This window comes from Thalassophryne amazonica, chromosome 8 (assembly GCF_902500255.1).
Source record: "Thalassophryne amazonica chromosome 8, fThaAma1.1, whole genome shotgun sequence".
Lineage (NCBI taxonomy): Eukaryota > Metazoa > Chordata > Actinopteri > Batrachoidiformes > Batrachoididae > Thalassophryne > Thalassophryne amazonica.
Window position 1 is genome coordinate 77848627 of NC_047110.1, and position 18644 is coordinate 77867270.

Below are 18644 nucleotides of genomic sequence, written 5' to 3' on the forward strand. Positions count from 1 at the left end.
TTCATGCACAATAAAGGCCATTTATTAAACACTATTATTCAAGTTTTTCCGTGTTTAAAAAAAGCCTACTGGAGTCCAACAACAGTAAATACCGTAGGTAAATACACAGAGACAGGGTTGGAAATGTTTGGCCTCACAACTTTAGTGCCCTTTTTATGGGTCACTGTATAGGAAGGGGGTGCTTGCTTTAGAAGGAGACAAGTGAACATACCTTGATTTGAAAGTGATATTGACAAAGGAATAAATGTCTACTCATGTCCAATTTGGTTTACAGAAAAACAACATATGTGAACCCAACTGTAAAACTCATTGAATAGATAAAGTATAACAACCAATCAGGTTTGCCCCACTTTGCAGCTTCTACATGGTTTAAACACCAGAATGCAAGATTCTCACCCATCAAGTGTTTCAGATCTACAGTTGATCTGTACACATCTTTGGTTAGAATGTCAGTATTACCTCCTTCACCTTGAACAAAAACAACATCCTGAACATCAAGGCATTTTACTGTCTGATTGTCGAGTTATATTCACCAAGAAAGTTCAGCAGAAGAGTAGAGTGCCAGGTTGATGAGTCACACTTCAGTTCTGTTACTCTGAAGTCGAACCATGAAGCCATAAACAACCAAGTAACTGTACACACAAAGCTTTGGCTAATGATGTTGTCAAGGTACTCCGTTTAGGACCTGCAAAAAATAAAGTGGTTCAAAACTTAAAAAGATCATTCTGAACTACTTCATATTTGGTGAAAATCATTCAGACTGTTCAAAATTATATTTACAAACCAGCATAGAGTAAATACCCACTGACTATCTTACACGTGAACTGCATTTACAGCTCCAGCAAAAAAATAAAAAAAATAAAAACAATACACAAAACAAATACAGCAGTGCGCAGTCAACATTTTTCTCCATACAATTTTGAACCAACAATATTCCATGAAGTGTTTAAAAAGAAAAGGGCAAGAAAGTTTCTGTCAACCCCTGCTTAGTTGCTGATAATGTCTATAAGAACATGTGCTTTGTCAACAAAAAGGCAATGGAAAAAATAAGAAAAAACCTCTAAGCACACACCTCTCACCCATACTCGAACCCTTAACCTTCTGCATTCTTAATGTCTTTTCTTTCTCGTTTGCACTGACTGAATATTAAAAGAAGCACACAGTCTGAGCACGACAAATTTTGTGCTTTTCTTAACTCGCCATCAATCAGACTTGTCTTTCTTCTTACATCCTCCCATGAGGGGAACGTTGTTGACCACTGCAGAACCAACAGCAGTTACTCCTCCCACTACAGCAGATAGTCCTCCTTTCACCAGGCCCACACCCACTGCAGGCACAGCAGCTACAGAGGTGACAGTGGTCTTTGTCAGATCCAGACTCTTTCCTCCTATCCAGGAAACGCCACTCACCGTCGCTCCTACGGCCCCTTTGGTGACACCAAACACGCCCCCTGCAAACCTGCCAATCATGCTTGGCTGTTTCTCTGGATGATCCTTGCATGTGTCTAAAATAACAGCAAAAAATAACAGATTCAGTGTTATAACACATGAAATACCCCTAGAGATCCAGTTTATTACGTCCGCCAAGGACGGCGTTTAGGAGTTCAATACAACTTCCGGTGCTACTTGGACACATCATCAGTGAAGAACGTAATAAAATCATCAGCGTTTATTTATTTATTTGTCTGTCTGTCTGTTAGCAGGATTATTATGTTTTTGACAAAAATTTCACCACACATACATATCAGGACATGGAAGAACCCATTCAATTTTGGAGGTGATCTGAATCCAGATGCTGGGTCAAGTTTCACTTGACATAGGCTTTGAAGGGTTATTGTTAGCAGGATTACTTCTAAACTACTACACGCATTTTGACAAAATTTTCACCACATATACATATTAGGATATGGAAAAACCCATTAAATTTTGGAGGTGATCCAGAGCTGGATCCAGAATTCTCTTTATATAGGCTTTGAAGGTTTACATCAAACCTACTTCACGGATTCTCACCAAATTTGCACTACAGATAGATATTAGGGCATGGAAGACTCCACTGAATTTTGGAGGTGATCCAGATCCAGATTGATGCCCGTCACAAATCTCTGATTGCTCTTATTTGCAAGGCTTTGCTTCTGCAATAAGCCTTTCAGCTCCAGTGGTGGGCACAGTTCCAGTAATCCGCTAACTGCTAATTATTGAAGCTAACTTTTTTGTTATCGTATTAGCTTTTCAGCCAACTTCAAATACCATCAGCAGACCAATTCACTTCCACTAAATTTAGTTTTGCTAATTTTTAGTCCACTAACGTGTTATTTGATTGCATAGTACGTAAAGCCGAATGGTCAAAAACATTTGTAAGCCCTAAAATCAGTGGTAGGCACAGCTAACCAAAAAGTTAGCTTCGATAACAGCTAATCAGATAACTGAAAAATAAACCACCCAAAAAATTATCGGAAGCTACAGCTAACTGATAACTTTCAGTATTGTCTCCAGTACGCTTGCAACTACTAACAAGCTGATTTTGAGTTTTAACAACATGATCACTTCTGGTAGCGTCAAAGGCAACCACAAAGTCAAACAATGAGTCAGCACTTCTGTCTTTGTGCGCTCTGCCTGTTGGTGGAAGCTTCTGTTTGCTACATATCTTGCAGCAGTGAAGCAGTTGAGAGGAACAGCTAAGTTCAACTCTACACATAAAAAATGTCATTATTCCTTAATAACATTTAGCAGTGTCGCCGTGAGGCAGAGGTCTTGGAAAATAAAGCAGTTTTTACTTATGGTTTGATTTATAAAACAAATTAATCCGGACAGAATAACCCTATTAATGTCAATTCTGTCATTTGTACAAAGTTTTTAATATATATTTTAATTTTAAATAATGCACTAATTCTGAAGTTCTGCAACAAACACAGGCAGATGCCAAAGGGATTAGGGGTAAAATGAGCCTCTGCTAACATTGATTGGTTGATTCATTCATTTTATGTAAAAACCAGCACACTAATGTGAGCTGTGTGTTGGTGTTTACATATAAATGTGCTTTTGTAAAATATGCCATTTTTTATTTGTAAAAACAACAACAACAAAAAAACAAAGCCATTTCTAAAAGCCAAAAGTCAAGTTGTGATTACACAACCATCTGATATAACTGGGGTCAAAATAAATAGAACACTGCCATCTTCTGGCGCCCAGATGCTCAGACCCTAACCCATAATCCTTTGCGTGTCAGAGAGTTGCTGTGGTTTAAACAGCACAGAGAGAATCCACGACGATAATTGTAAATGAATATTATACAACTAAAATGTACATTTTTCTTTCTTTTCATCAGCTGCAGCAAGAGGCTGCAACTCTCTGACGTGCAAAGGATTATGAGATATCTCAATACTTAAGGGCGAATACTGCCATGAACACTACTGGCCAGGAGATGGCAGTAGGGACCCTGAAAACTTTCTAAAACAAATATTCCAAATAAATAATCCGTCCCTGTCTGCTACGTTTAAGATGCAGACTGTCGCCCAGTTTCTGGCAAAATTTGATGCGGCACTGCTCCAGTCTTTCCGTCTTTTTCCTTGCAATGAAAATCCGCCGAGCGCACTACACATGTCCTCACACAAAGACTGCTTACGAGCAAATGACGCAATCGACAGGCATGAAAAAATTCACACATGCGCACGAAGGTTCAAGGTTGGCTGATGCAAGCGCACGTGATTCAAATCCATCAGGTTTTTGCAAAAAGTAAAAAGGTCCAATAATTTTCTAACAGACCTCATACAAATTTCTGAAAGACTGCCTTGGAAATAGAAGTTACTAGAGTGGTGAAAAAGCAGTGGCCTAAAGGTTTAAGAAGCAGGCTTGGGACCAGATGGTCATTGGTTAAAACTCAACAAAAACAAGAGTTTCAAGAGTATGTATGAATGGCTGAGAGTAGTAATGGCAGCACTGGAGGGCCACTGGACGAACATGGCAAAATGTATCATGTACATCCTACCATGCAGACATCCAACAAAGTTACCCAACCTGCAACCATTAATACATTGTTAGCTTTCTTTCTTGATAGTATTCATTCTGTTGCCATGAAAAAACATTTAAAGGCTGATCCACATCTTTCTGAAGCAGCTTTAGTGTGAGGGTTATGGTACTGTGGTCATCATCGACATACGAGTATGCATGATTATAAGGACAGCATGGCAATAAAGCTCAAAATTGTGATACTGATGTCAATGACCTGTCGAGGTCACCTGCATTCAGATGCAAAATATACATCTGAAATAAAGCTCATGGGAGTATATCGTACAGTATACTGGAAAAACTGCGTGACTTCAGCCATAGATTTTCAGCAGAGACTGGGAAGAATGGTTTTGAAGCCAAAGAATTGCTACTCTGGGTGCCGCCATGCTGTCAGCGTTTTCTCTGCCTACGGCACAACTAACTCATATTTGGATGAAGAGGTGGAGCATGGGGAAGACCATGAATGACCTGGGCAGGATGAATGAAGCTCGAACACACCATCATCCTCAAGTCTGAACCCAAGCTAAGCTAACGTTGGTTTGGGTGTTTAGGAAATTGTGATTTTAGGGACTCTCTGTAGGTCTCATCATGGTTTGCTTTGGTGTGGGCATTAAAAAATTATGACCTGCTTATTTCCTCAGTAATTGAGGAATAACTGAACCTAATGTCATGAAACTACTGATAACTGCTTAAAGTGTTAAATGCTGTGACCATGGAAAATTAAATAAGACAATAATTTCATCCATCCATCCATTTTCTTCTGCTTTATCCGGAGTCGGGTCGCGGGGGCAGCAGCTTTGGCACAAATACCAGAGCATCTCAGGTCATCAGTTAGGACGTTCTACTACACGACAAGTCATATTATTACACAGGCCTGTAGAGCAGTTAGTAGTGCCACTCCACTCAGCAGTGACACAATGTGAGCTTTCAGTCAAAGCGACGACAGCTCTAATAATGCATAATTTTATGTCTTAAAAGCACTTAAACTAAGGTGTTAGGAAAAAACCTCATCCCTGTACAGTTGTCATGAAGGTTTAAGCTAACTATAAGCTGTAAACATGTTTATTTCTGCTCTAAAGTTGGACATTTTAACATGGGCTTCTACAGCAATGTGCTCCTTTCTGTAGCCAGCCTCAAGTGGCCAGTTGACAAAATGCAGGTTTTTCTTCTTCCGGTTGTGCCTCATTTGTCAATCGTCAAAGTTAACCCCTTGGAGTATAGACGACATTGTGAAACTTTCATATTTTAAGCCTGGGTCCCACCGAATAATGAAGGATGAATAATGAGCCACGGCAGCATGTTTTCTTTGCTACAAGAGGGTTTCTTCAACTATCGTGGGAGAATAGTGGCTCTGAGAGGTATTATCTTCAGTTAACGAGGCTCCTCTCTGAGCATAGCACTAATTTCAAGATGTTCAAAATTTAGCAACAACAGCATGGGGAAGTTTGTGTACAAGTTACTACAACGACTTGGAAGCATGTGCGTGGTGCTTACGAGGCTGCTAAGCCCATTATCCTTGCGCCTGGCAGCTACGCAGGACTTGAGAGGCTATTTTTGGAGCGGCTGCCCTCTTGCGCACACAATTCCATCTGCCCTGTGCACTGGACGCTGTATATAAAATAATTATTTTGTAGCGCATTAATCATTTTCTGCCAAACCTTGGATGGTGAAAACACCTCTAATCGCTTCTGGAATCACAGCTTTTTTTCCTCTCTTTCCTGCTCCATGTGTAATTTATTTTGAACAGCTTAAGGTAACTATTTTTAATGTTTTTATAGCTTGATAAAACAGTTCCTGGCTGTAAAAGTATGTCTATGGTTAATTTAATATCTTGTTAATGGATTACATGAGCTCTGCTGTGTGCGCACTGCACACTGAGGCAGTGACTCATCACACTCCAAAGGAGCATTTAGGCAGAAGCCAGGTCACAAAAGAGTAATTTTTCAGTAAATAATGGATGAACACAAAGTTAAAATTTGGATGACTATGTGAAAGTGGCTGTGCGTTTAAAGCCGCGGAAGAAATAACTCCTGTGAAGCTGCTAAAAGCAGCACTGAGCTGTACAGCAACACAGAAGGAGAGCACGCAAAAGAGCGATTTTGAAGACATAACACAAAGTTAAAAGTTGTATCACGGTGACTTGTAAGCTGCAGAAGAAATAAAGAATTTTTTTTTTTAAGTGATTCAAATGCGTTGCAGCAGCAGGTGTATATAATTAAAGCGGCCACCTCATTGTGTATGCAGAACGGAGCACGCGCGCAAAAGAGCGATTTTGCAGAAATAAACGGAAGAACACAAAGTTAAAAGTGGGATCACTGTGTGAAAATGACTGTGTTTAAAGCCAGGGAAAAAATTAAGCCAGTAAGCCACTGATGGAAAGGGAGCCAGAGAAAAGGAGCACAGAGGTGGCTGTCCAGGAATGTAGAACAGCAGCGTGTGTGCAAAAGAGCGATTTTGCAGAAATAAATGGATGAACACAAAGCTAAAAGTGGGATCACGATATGTGTGTTTAAAGCTGCAGAAGAAATAAAGCCAGAGAGCCACGGAGCCAGCGAGGAGCACAGAGGCGGCTGTCCAGGAACCCCTGGTTCAGTTCTAGCTGGTCTGGTGCATTACAGGTGGACAGCAGCCTGGCGCACAGCACACAACCGTGAAACTGTACTGGAGCGTCTATTTTTAGACTGCATTTAAAAAATATGACCTCTTTAAATGCTGCTGTGCATGGAAAACCCACACTTTAAAGGGACTGGGTGTACAAAGAACACCTCCGTTTTGGTCTCACAGGACGGCTTTGAGATGGCGTTCAGACAGCTGTCGGTGGTTTTTCCATCGAGTGATTGATTATCCGAGAAATTGTGGATGTGCCTGGACATGCCAGAACACGTCCCGTGAGGCTTCATCATGGTGTTGCTGTGCGCCATGTGGCACCGCCGCGACGCGCGAAGCCTCCGCTCCTCTTTCCATGAGGAAAACTCCTGTAACAGTGGAATGTGGCGTTCATTTCCAAACTGGACACCGTGTTTTATCCGGGACGTCGTCTGACTAGCACAGGAATTGTGAAAAGACATGGACATCAGCACTTTATCAGCACATCGAGACAGACGTGCGGAGGAATTCCGCGTGTCGCGGCGGTGCCGCATGGCGCAAAGCAACGCCGTGATGAAGCCTCACGGGACATGTTCTGGCATGTCCAGGCACATCCACAATTTCTCGGATAATCACTCGATGGAAAAACCACCGACAGCTGTCTGAACGCCATCTCAAAGCCGTCCTGTGAGACCAAAACGGAGGTGTTCCTTTGTCTCGCTCCATCAGCAAATCAGTCATGACGCGCGAAGCCTCCGCTCGGATTTCCATGACAAAATCTCTTGTTAAAAGTGAAATCTGCCGGAAAATGGCTGATGTCCAGCTCTTGTGATAACCAGAGAAAGTGCACACGGCGGTCTCTGATCCAGAGAGCCATCCCTTTAGAAATGATCCGGTGGTTTGTGGCTCTCGATGGCGGCATGGAGCGCGGCGCGCCGAGCGTCCTTAACGCTGTAGTAACAGTCCTTATTCTCTGTGATGCCTGTAAAATTTTCACCGAAAGCCAGATAAATTTTTCTAATGGTTTCCAGCTGCCAGTCTCTAACAGTTTCTGAAAAAATTCTGATGGAAAAAAAGCCCAAATCATTCCGCCATTTCCTGGCAATGAAAATCCGCCGAGGGGGCTGGACCACTCCTCACTCAAAGCCTGCTCACAGACGAATGACGCAACCGACAGGCGTGGAAAAACTCACGCATGCGCACGAGGGTTCAAGCTTGTCTGACGCAACCACACGTGATTCAAATCCATATGGTTTTTGAAAAAAAATAATAAGGTCGGATACTTTTCTAATAGACCTCATATATATATATTTAAACATTTTTGTTTCCGTATCTGTATGCATGTGAACGCAGCTTAATGAAAAGAACTTATGGCGTTGAGTTATAGTCTCAGTATGTCGATATTAAATTGCGACATAACGACTTTTAAAATAGACATTTATTTTACATAATTACATTAAGGATCTTGTACAGTTCATTTTAGTATTCGAGAATTTGTTTTTTTAAGTTGGTGCAGTTGATGGTGAAACACTCGCTGCCTTTTTCCCCCCTCATTTCACTTCTGTTTAACAGGCTCAAGGTGCTCTCTCCACCCTTAGTAATGGCCGTCGTGCGGCACGCCGCTAGTCACGTGACGTCCATTCCAGGTCTCTATTTCCATGGTTGTGCCATCATGTAGGAGCATGTACAGAATATAACAACACAATAGTTTACAAATATAGCTAAATCTTGATGAAAACTTTAATAAGTTTGTTTTTGATTGGGCTCAAAGACTAGGCAATTAAAAATCAAAACTGTCAACTAACATGTTATAAATAACTTCATAACTGCTTTCAGACTTTGTAAAGAGATATATAATAATACTGAAGCCACTCGATTACTATTATTCATTCAATAATGCACAACAATAAAATGTTAAATTAGTTTAAATTATCCATCTCAGTCTGAGCCCAAACACCTCTAAGAATCTGAACCTGATTTTTTTTTTTCGATTTTATACAGAAATTTATTTATTGATTTTCTTTTTCAACAGGGGTTTCCCCCCGTGTGTAATTTGTTTCACGTTTTTCAATATAAGATGTATTTCTCATGGAAAGAAGCTACATAGGAACTATTTAAGCTTGTATCAAAGATTCCATCGATTTGGCAAGTGATTTAACAGTTTAACAACCAAAAAAAAAGAAAAAAAAAAAAAGAGACATGGCCACATACTAAAATGCATGGTGGATGGTGCCATTGGTGGTAACAAACTTCGATGTCTGCCGTGTTTTACTCCCTAAGCATTACATTTATCATACAACAATACGAAAATATCACAGAATTTACTTGTTTAAATGATACCAGTGTTAAATTACTGCCATACCTGCCATACATTGCATTTACGCAATATCTCTAAAATCAGAAAGGTCTTGTCTAAGAGTGATGCTGAAAAACTAATTCATGCATTTATTTCCTCTAGGCTGGACTATTGTAACTCATTATTATCAGGTTGTCCTAAAAGTTCCCTAAAAAGCCTTCAGTTAATTCAAAATGCTGCAGCTAGAGTACTGACGGGGACTAGAAGGAGAGAGCATATCTCACCCATATTGGCCTCTCTTCATTGGCTTCCTGTTAATTCTAGAATAGAATTTAAAATTCTTCTTCTTACTTATAAGGTTTTGAATAATCAGGTCCCATCTTATCTTAGGGACCTCGTAGTACCATATCACCCCAATAGAGCGCTTCGCTCTCAGACTGCAGGCTTACTTGTAGTTCCTAGGGTTTGTAAGAGTAGAATGGGAGGCAGAGCCTTCAGCTTTCAGGCTCCTCTCCTGTGGAACCAGCTCCCAATTCAAATCAGGGAGACAGACACCCTCTCTACTTTTACGATTAGGCTTAAAACTTTCCTTTTTGCTAAAGCTTATAGTTAGGGCTGGATCAGGTGACCCTGAACCATCCCTTAGTTATGCTGCTATAGACGTAGACTGCTGGGGGGTTCCCATGATGCACTGTTTCTTTCTCTTTTTGCTCTGTATGCACCACTCTGCATTTAATCATTAATGATCGATCTCTGTTCCCCTCCACAGCATGTCTTTTTCCTGGTTCTCTCCCTCAGCCCCAACCAGTCCCAGCAGAAGACTGCCCCCCCTGTTAAAAGGGAGTTTTTCCTTCCCACTGTAGCCAAGTGCTTGCTCACAGGGGGTCGTTTTGACCGTTGGGGTTTTACATAATTATTGTATGGCCTTGCCTTACAATATAAAGCACCTTGGGGCAACTGTTTGTTGTGATTTGGCGCTATATAAAAAAATTGATTGATTGATTGATTGATACCTGTATTTATCTTGTGTAATATTGGAAATAAACAATGAGAAACTGACGATGCAGAAAACTTGTTGAACGATGCTATAAGATTTGGTGCGGGAAGCAGGCAGGAAATTGTCTGGAACATCGATTACGCATGGAGAGTCGTCGTCACCCCTCGCTCACACTGCCTCCGGTGTTACCGTTGTGGGGTACGGACGCGGGCCCCGCAGAGAATCCAAGTCATTAAAAAGATACAAACCTCTCTCAGTGGCCACAGAGCTCTGCAGCTGCGGTTACTGAGACCCTGAGGCTGCAGATTTTTCCGCAAGAAGTCTATCCTTGTGGGCTGCCGCAGCATTCCGTATCAAAACAGAAGTGTTTCCATGGCCGCTCGTGCAGAAATGTTCGAGTAGTATCTGGACCTGGGGGGGGGGGGGGGGGGGGGGCGCTGCGGTGCTTACCAAGCCTGCAGACTCAGTAAGCGCATCGGAGGCAGTGAGAGCGAGGCCTCCTTTTTCGACCAATGAGAATGCACGTTGAACTGTTGTCCGTATACCAAAATGGCAGCCTTCTGCTCCGGTAAACAAACCACTTGATGATGATCGATTTCAAAGGAATTTGGGCGTTTTACAGCAAAATATTAGTTTGTCGATTTGAAGAAATAATGTTCCGCCATTTCTTTCAGACGGTAAGAATTCACAAAAAGACGGAAAACCATCCAAAGACGGCGAATAAGCATCCCTGGGTGTGGGAGGGTTGGAGGTTTGGAGCAAACCCATGTCCAATCTGCGCCAACATTGCGTTATCATGGTACTATCACGGCACTACGTGGCTTAGCGCGGCTGATGCGAGCCATTCAAGGCTCTAATGACAGGTCGGTCGTGGCTCACTAGAGGCTGCTACGTGGCACATGCGGGGTACAGAGAGGCACATAAAGGCACCTTAGTAAAGGATATGTGATAGATGAAAATGTGGGTCATTCTTCGAATAATCGCTGACACCCATGTGTGGCTCATTATTCATGGCTTATTATTCGGTAGGACCCAGGCTTGAGTCAGAACATGTATAATACCTTTCATATACCATCAGCTTATCTGTCCTACTACTGAAACTTACCACCATCTAATGGCTCATCTTTCAGGTATGCAGGGACGTCCTCGGGCTCCTGCTCTCTCTGACTCATCTCTCTGGAAAAACAAATGAGACAATTAGCACTTGAAACCAGTAACAGGACAGTGTTTCACCTAGCATGGCTTTGATGGTGTTAGGTTCTTTTATGTTGTGAGCGATCTCAAAAAGAACTGGACAGGAAACAGACTTCAAAGTTTAGATGCTGTATTGAAAAGTTCAAACCCTGATACAGAGAGTCATCTAATAACAGTGCTGGGGTCTTGGACAAGATCACATGCTACACCTGGAACAAAGAGCCCAGATTACCTGTCTACACTAACTTTTGTTCCTCCAGCCGGCCCCATGCGGGCGGCTCTTAGCCTGTCATGAATCAGTGTCTATGTGATTGGTTGCAAAAGTGAAGTAGGTGGTTATAGGCGGGTGCCTGCTCACACTGCGTTCAAGGTTGTTATGTAAAAATCTTAGTGTGTGTCTGAGTGTCGTGCGATAATCAGAGTGTTCCATCATGCTGATTCTTTTCCAAATAGACAAGAATGATTTAAAGATTCTTCTTTAATTTTAAGGTTCATATTGGTTCGCAAAAATTTTAATCCTTTTGTGATGGGAGCATGAAAAAAAATGGGGTTTGTGTTAGGGTTACTATTACTATTACTGTTACTATTAACCTAACCCTACTCCTTCCCCTAAACCTAACCATAACTCCCCCAAACCCCCGCATCACTTAATTTTGTGCAGCTGTCACAGAATGTATAAGAATAAATTTGTGCTCCCATTACAACATTTTGCACTTTTTGTGACAATATCTTGAACCAATAGATTAATGTATATTTCATGCTGCTGAATCACGAACTGCTGTGAGACTGGTTTTTCCCACGTTTCTTCTCTTCAGATCTGAAGGGAATCTGTACATCTTGAAGCCCTTGTTGTGTCAATTTGAGCATCCAAATACACAGCAACCCGGCATTTTCAGCGAATAAATAAATAAAACAGATGGATTTACATGCAGACAGATTAACAGCGAACGTAACTCAGCCACATGGAGTGTGCAGCCAGCACATTCTGAGTGCTGGTCCCAAGCCGGGATAAATGAGGAGGGTTGCGTCAGGAAGGGCATCCGGCATAAAACAAGCCAACCCAACTATGCAGACTAAGAATCGAATTTCCATACCGGATCGGTCGAGGCCCAGGTTAACAATGTCCGCCACCGGTGCTGTTGCCCAACAGGGTGCCGTGGAAATTGGGCTACTGCTGGGTGAAGACGACGAAGAAGAGGAGGAGAACGTTTCCACAAACAGTGGGAGAAGAAGAAAACTACGTAGAAGGGTGGAAATGAGAGTCGGTAGTATGACTGGTAAAGGGAGAGAGCTGGCTGATATGATGGACTGTGTTTGTAGACTTAGAAAAAGCATATGATAGGGTGCCAAGAGAAGAGCTGTGGTATTGTATGAGGAAGTCTAGAGTGGCAGAGAAGTATGTTAGGGTAGTGCAGGACATGTACAAGAATAGTGTGACAGCGGTGAGATGCGCAGTAGGAATGATAGACTCATTCAAGGTGGAGGTGGGATTACACCAAGGATCAGCTCTGAGTCCTTTCTTGTTTGCAGTGGTGATAGACAGGATGAGATCAGATAGGAGTCCCCATGGACTATGATGTTTGCAGATGACACTGTGATCTGTAGTGATCTCCATTAAAATCCTGTGTGTGAGCGTCTATAATGATGCACTTATTTTACAGTTGAAAGGCTTTGTGTTTCCAAAAAGTTCAAAGTTTGCGCAGCACGAAAACAGCGAGAAAGAAAAAGAGACAGAGGGAGAGAGAAAGCGAGCGAGAGGGAGACAGACAGAGAGAGGGAGACAGACAGGCAGAAAAAGGAAGAGAGACAGAGAACTTAATTTTTTACTCTAACACTTGGTTTGACAATGTAAACATATGTCTCCCATATCAATAAAACTCCACTGAAATTGAAAATTGAGAGAGAGAGACAGACAGAGAGTGCTGTCTTTTCTCTTTAAGTGTCTTTAAAAATAAGGCTATAAAGTCTATAAAAAATAAAAGTACTTAATTCTTTCACCAAAACATCAAATCTAGGGTTTCATCTTGGATGCACCTTCTGGCAAATTGTAGCTGAACTTTCAGGTCTCCTTTTCAAGAAAATCCTCATATAAAAATCAACAATAATAACAATAATATTATCATATACCTATAAATGATACGCCAATATGATTGGATAAAACACTAAAGAATAAATAGCAATATACCCTTTTCGGGACCGAGACCATGCAGCGGGCGCTGCGGATCAAAACGAGCGTCTCTGGACCTGTTGCTGCATGCAGCTCGGCACAGCAGACAGGGGGGCGGTGTGAGTGGCCCGCTGTGGCACTTACTGAGCCCGCAGACTCAGTAAGCGCATCGGACGCAGTGAGAGCAATCGCGGTGATGCCGACCGGTGTCACGTACAATTTTTTCCGCCGTACAATTCTTTCCGCCTCGCTTAGGAAACAGCGCTTGGAACTTGAGGTGGATGGATGATGAAAGAAGCAAAACACCTTCGCAATTTATGTCGATATTTTGATGAATTTTTGATGATTTCTTCATTTACAGCAGCTTCATTAAACAAATGTACTCGAATGATTATCAGCATGATGGCGAGCTTACAGGCTAACCTCCGCTAACACTAGAAACAGTTGCCAGTTATGGCTTCTGAAACAAGGGAGAAAAAAAAGAAACAGCACAGTTCAGCTGAAGCATTAGTGGACGTATGTGACACCAGTGGGAAATACATACGTGGAACAAGAGGTGAAGCTCTTAACAGACAGAATATTTTACGTCCACTAATGCTTCAGCTGAACGGTGCTGTTTCTTTTTTTTCTCCCTTGTTTCAGAAGCGATAACTGGCAACTGTCTTCTAGTGTTAGCAGAGGTTAGCCTGTCAGCTCGCCGTCGTGCTGATAATCATTCGAGTACATTTGTTTAATGAAGCTGCTGTAAATGAAGAAATTCATCAAAATATCGACATAAATTGCGAAGGTGTTTTGCTTCTTTCATTATCCATCCACCTCAAGTTCCAAGCGCTGTTTTCTAAGCAAGGCGGAAAGAATTGTATGTGACACCTGATTGGCTGATTACTCGGGTGGTATGAAAAATATTACTCGTACGCGAAAATGGTGTATTGCTATTTATTCTTTAGTGCTTTATCCAATCATATTGGCGTATCATTTATAGGTATATGATAAGGCTTTTTACACCCTTCAGAAAACCATACAACATTTATCATATATAATAAAATGATTTAAAGATTCAGAAAACCATACACCCTTCGCCCTTCAGCCTCAGGGTGTATGGTTTTCTTCAGGGTGTATAAAGCCATATTCATTGGTGAACAACTTGATAACTGATAATATTAAAGCAAACAGAGCTCTGGTATCGGATCGGAAAAGTACTGGTATCGGCAGATATCCAAATTCAGGTATCAGGATCAGATCGGAAGTGAAAAACTGTGGCTCATGCATCCCTAATTCATACCATATGGTTCAATACAAACACAGATATTGTGACACCTCTACCGTTTTGTAATGATGCATGCCAAACAGGCGTGGAAATTATTCAATCCTGACTGATTTTGGGCCTAATGTGCTTTCAACATTGAGTTTAATCCTGGGTATGAGCACACTAAATTGACAATTTGCAGGTATCTGTTTAGTGTTTGTGAACTATTCCAGTCTGAGGGGTTGGAAAAAGCAAGCTCATTCACCAAACCCCAAAGGCCAGGCTAACCATGTCTCCATACCATTCTAGCTATCAATGAACTTTCCCCATAAGATCAGTGCCACAATATTAGTACTGCTCAAATCTGATTCTTAATAGACCACAGTAGCTCACTTGAGAGAGCACAATAAAAGTCTCAAATGTTAAATGCTAGGCAGGATCTCAGTAAGCAAAGAAAATAAGAGCCTGGTGTGTTTTGGGTGTGCTGAGTCTAAAAAAACAAGGCAGACCTGTTCACTGTGTCACAGAGCTGTAAAACAGGTTAAAACACATGTGGCTAAAGAACTAACTTACAAATTAAAGCAGCTGATAGATTGTAGAATATTCTGTGCAACTGCAGTATTAATTGTTCCTACCTTGTAAAAAACAGTGGCATCTTAAAACATGCATGCACACACACAGCCTTAAAAGTGGAAATCATTGGATTTCTGTTGTTGGGATTTGTGAAGGCTCTCATCTAACAATATGTCTACAGTACAGGTACCATGTCTAGATTACATGTCACTGTCTGTCTCCACACATAGGCATCTGATTGGACAGTGACTTATTGTTTTTGTATTTTTGCCTCAGTACACAATCACACTGGCGATAAAGGAAACAATTAAGATCTAATTTAAGGGTTGGCTTTCACCTTCAATTTAAAGGATTTAACAAAAATATCACATTAACCATGAACAATTACAGCTGTGTTTGTAAACAGTCCAATTTCACAGGTGGACTCAGACAAACAATTAATAAAATTATTATTATGACGAAGAAGAGGAGGAGAATGTTTCCACAGACAGCAGCAGAAGAAGAAAACTAGAAGGGTGGAAATGAGAGTGGGGACTTTGAATGTTGGTAGTATGACTGGTAAAGGGAGAGAGCTGGCTGATATGATGGAGAGGAGAAAGGTAGACATATTGTGTGTGCAAGATCAACATATTGATTTATTCTGCCTTACAGAAACCTGGTTACAGCAGGATGAATATGTTAGTTTAAATGAGTCAACACCCCCAAGTCACGCTAACTGTCAGAATGCTCGAAGCACGGGTCGAGGAGGAGGAGTAGCAGCAATCTTCCACTCCAGCTTGTTAATTATTCAAAGACCCAGACAGAGCTTTAATTAATTTGAAAGCTTGACTCTTAGTCTTGTCCATCCAAATTGGAAGTCTCAAAACCCAGTTTTATTTGTTATTATCTATCATCCACCTGGTCGTTACTGTGAGTTTCTTTGTGATTTTTCAGACCTTTTGTCTGACTTAGTGCTTAGCTCAGATAAGATAATTATAGTGGGTGATTTTAACATCCACATAGATGCTGAGAATGACAGCCTCAACACTGCATTTAATCTATTATTAGACTCAGCTGGCTTCGCTCAAAATGTAAATGAGCCCACCCACCACCTTAGCCACACTTTAGATCTTGTTCTGACATATGGCATAGAAATTGAAGACTTAACAGTATTCCCTGAAAACCCCTTTTTGTCTGATCATTTTTTAATAACATTTACATTTACTTTAATGGACTACCCAGCAGTGGGGAATAAATTTCATTACAGTAGAAGTCTTTCTGAAAGTGCTGTAACTAGGTTTAAGGATATGATTCCTTCTTTGTTATGTTCTTCAATGCCATATACCAACACAGTGCAGAGTAGATACCTAAACTCTGTGGGTGAGATAGATTATCTCGTCAATAGCTTTATATCCTCAATGAGCACAACTTTGGATGCTGTAGCTCCTCTGAAAAAGAGAGCCTTAAATCACAAGTGCCTGACTCCGTGGTATAACCCACAAACTCGCAGCTTAAAGCAGATAACCCGTAAGCTGGAGAGGAAATGGCGTCTCACTAATTTAGAAGATCTTCATTTAGCCTGGAAAAAGAGTCTGTTGATCTATAAAAAAGCCCTCCATAAAGCTAGGACATCTTACTATTCATCACTAATTGAAGAAAATAAGAACAACCCCAGGTTTCTTTTCAGCACTGTAGCCAGGCTGACAAAGAGTCAGAGCTCTATTGAGCCGTGTATTCCTTTAACTTTAACTAGTAATGACTTCATGACTTTCTTTGCAAATAAAATTTTAACTATTAGAGAAAAAAATTATTCATAACCATCCCAAAGACATATCTTTATGTTCGGCTGCTTTCAGTAATGCTGGTATTTGGTTAGACTCTTTCTCTCCGATTGTTCTGTCTGAGTTACTTTCATTAGTCACTTCCTCCAAACCATCAACATGTCTATTTGACTCCATTCCTACCAGGCTGCTCAAGGAAGCCCTACCGTTAATTAATGCTTCGATCTTAAATATGATCAATCTATCTTTATTAGTTGGCTATGTACCACAGGCTTTTAAGGTGGCAGTAATTAAACCATTACTTAAAAAGCCATCACTTGACCCAGCTATCTTAGCTAATTATATGCCAATCTCCAACCTTCCTTTTCTCTCAAAAATTCTTGAAAGGGTAGTTGTAAGCCAGCTAACTGATCATCTGCAGAGGAATGGTCTATTTGAAGAGTTTCAGTCAGGTTTCAGAATTCATCATAGTACAGAAACAGCATTAGTGAAGGTTACAAGTGATCTTCTTATGGCCTCAGACAGTGGACTCATCTCTGTGCTCGTCCTGTTAGACCACAGTGCAGCTTTTGATACTGTTGACCGTAAAATTTTATTACAGAGATTAGAGCATGCCATAGGTATTAAAGGCACTGCGCTGCAGTGGTTTGAATCATATTTATCTAATAGATTGCAATTTGTTCATATAAATGGGGAGTCTTCTTCACGGACTAAGGTTAATTATGGAGTTCCACAAGGTTCTGTGCTAGGACCAATTTTATTCACTTTGTACATGCTTCCCTTAGGCAGTATTATTAGAAAGCATTGCTTAAATTTTCATTGTTACGCAGATGATACCCAGCTTTATCTATCCATGAAGCCAGAGGACACACACCAATTAGTTAAACTGCAGGAATGTCTTTCAGACATAAAGACATGGATGACCTCTAATTTCCTGCTTTTAAACTCAGATAAAACTGAAGTTATTGTACTTGGCCCCACAAATCTTAGAAACATGGTGTCTAACCAGATCCTTACTCTGGATGGCATTACCCTGACCTCCAGTAATACAGTGAGAAATCTTGGAGTCATTTTTGATCAGGATATGTCCTTCAATGCGCATATTAAGCAAATATGTAGGACTGCTTTTTTGCATTTGCGCAATATCGCTAAAATTAGACAGGTCTTGTCTCAGAGTGATGCTGAAAAGCTAATTCATGTATTTTTTTCTTCTAGGCTGGACTATTGTAATTCATTATTATCAGGTTGTCCTAAAAGTTCCCTGAAAAGCCTTCAGTTAATTCAAAATGCTGCAGCAAGAGTACTGACAGGGACTAGAAGGAGAGAGCATATTTCACCCATACTGGCTTCTCTTCATTGGTTCCCTGTTAATTCCAGAATAGAATTTAAAATTCTTCTTCTTACTTATAAGGTTTTGAATAATCAGGTCCCATCTTATCTTAGGGACCTCATAGTACCATATCACCCCAATAAAGCGCTTCGCTCTCAGACTGCAGGCTTACTTGTAGTTCCTAGGGTTTGTAAGAGTAGAATGGGAGGCAGAGCCTTCAGCTTTCAGGCTCCTCTCCTGTGGAACCAGCTCCCAATTCGGATCAGGGAGCCAGACACCCTCTCTACTTTTAAGATTAAGCTTAAAACTTTCTTTTTTGTTAAAGCTTATAGTTAGGGTTGGATCAGGTGACCCTGAACCATCCCTTAGTTATGCTGCTATAGACGTAGACTGCTGGGGGGTTCCCATGATGCACTGTTTCTTTCTCTTTTTGTTCTGTATGCACCACTCTGCATTTAATCATTAGTGATTAATCTCTGCTCTCTTCCACT

General features: G+C 41.1%; 1 protein-coding gene across 2 annotated transcripts in view; it reads right to left on the reverse strand.

Annotated features, from left to right (window-relative positions):
* Positions 1-18644, reverse strand: part of tmem263 (transmembrane protein 263) — a 37478-nt gene continuing 18834 nt past the window's right edge. For both annotated transcript variants that reach the window (XM_034176766.1, XM_034176767.1), the window contains exons 2-3: positions 10989-11059; positions 1-1504 (exon numbers count right to left, since the gene is read on the reverse strand). In XM_034176766.1, coding sequence (XP_034032657.1) covers positions 1203-1504; positions 10989-11055 — 369 coding nt within the window. In that variant the 5' untranslated portion in view covers positions 11056-11059 and the 3' untranslated portion in view covers positions 1-1202. The remainder of the gene's footprint in view (positions 1505-10988; positions 11060-18644) is intronic.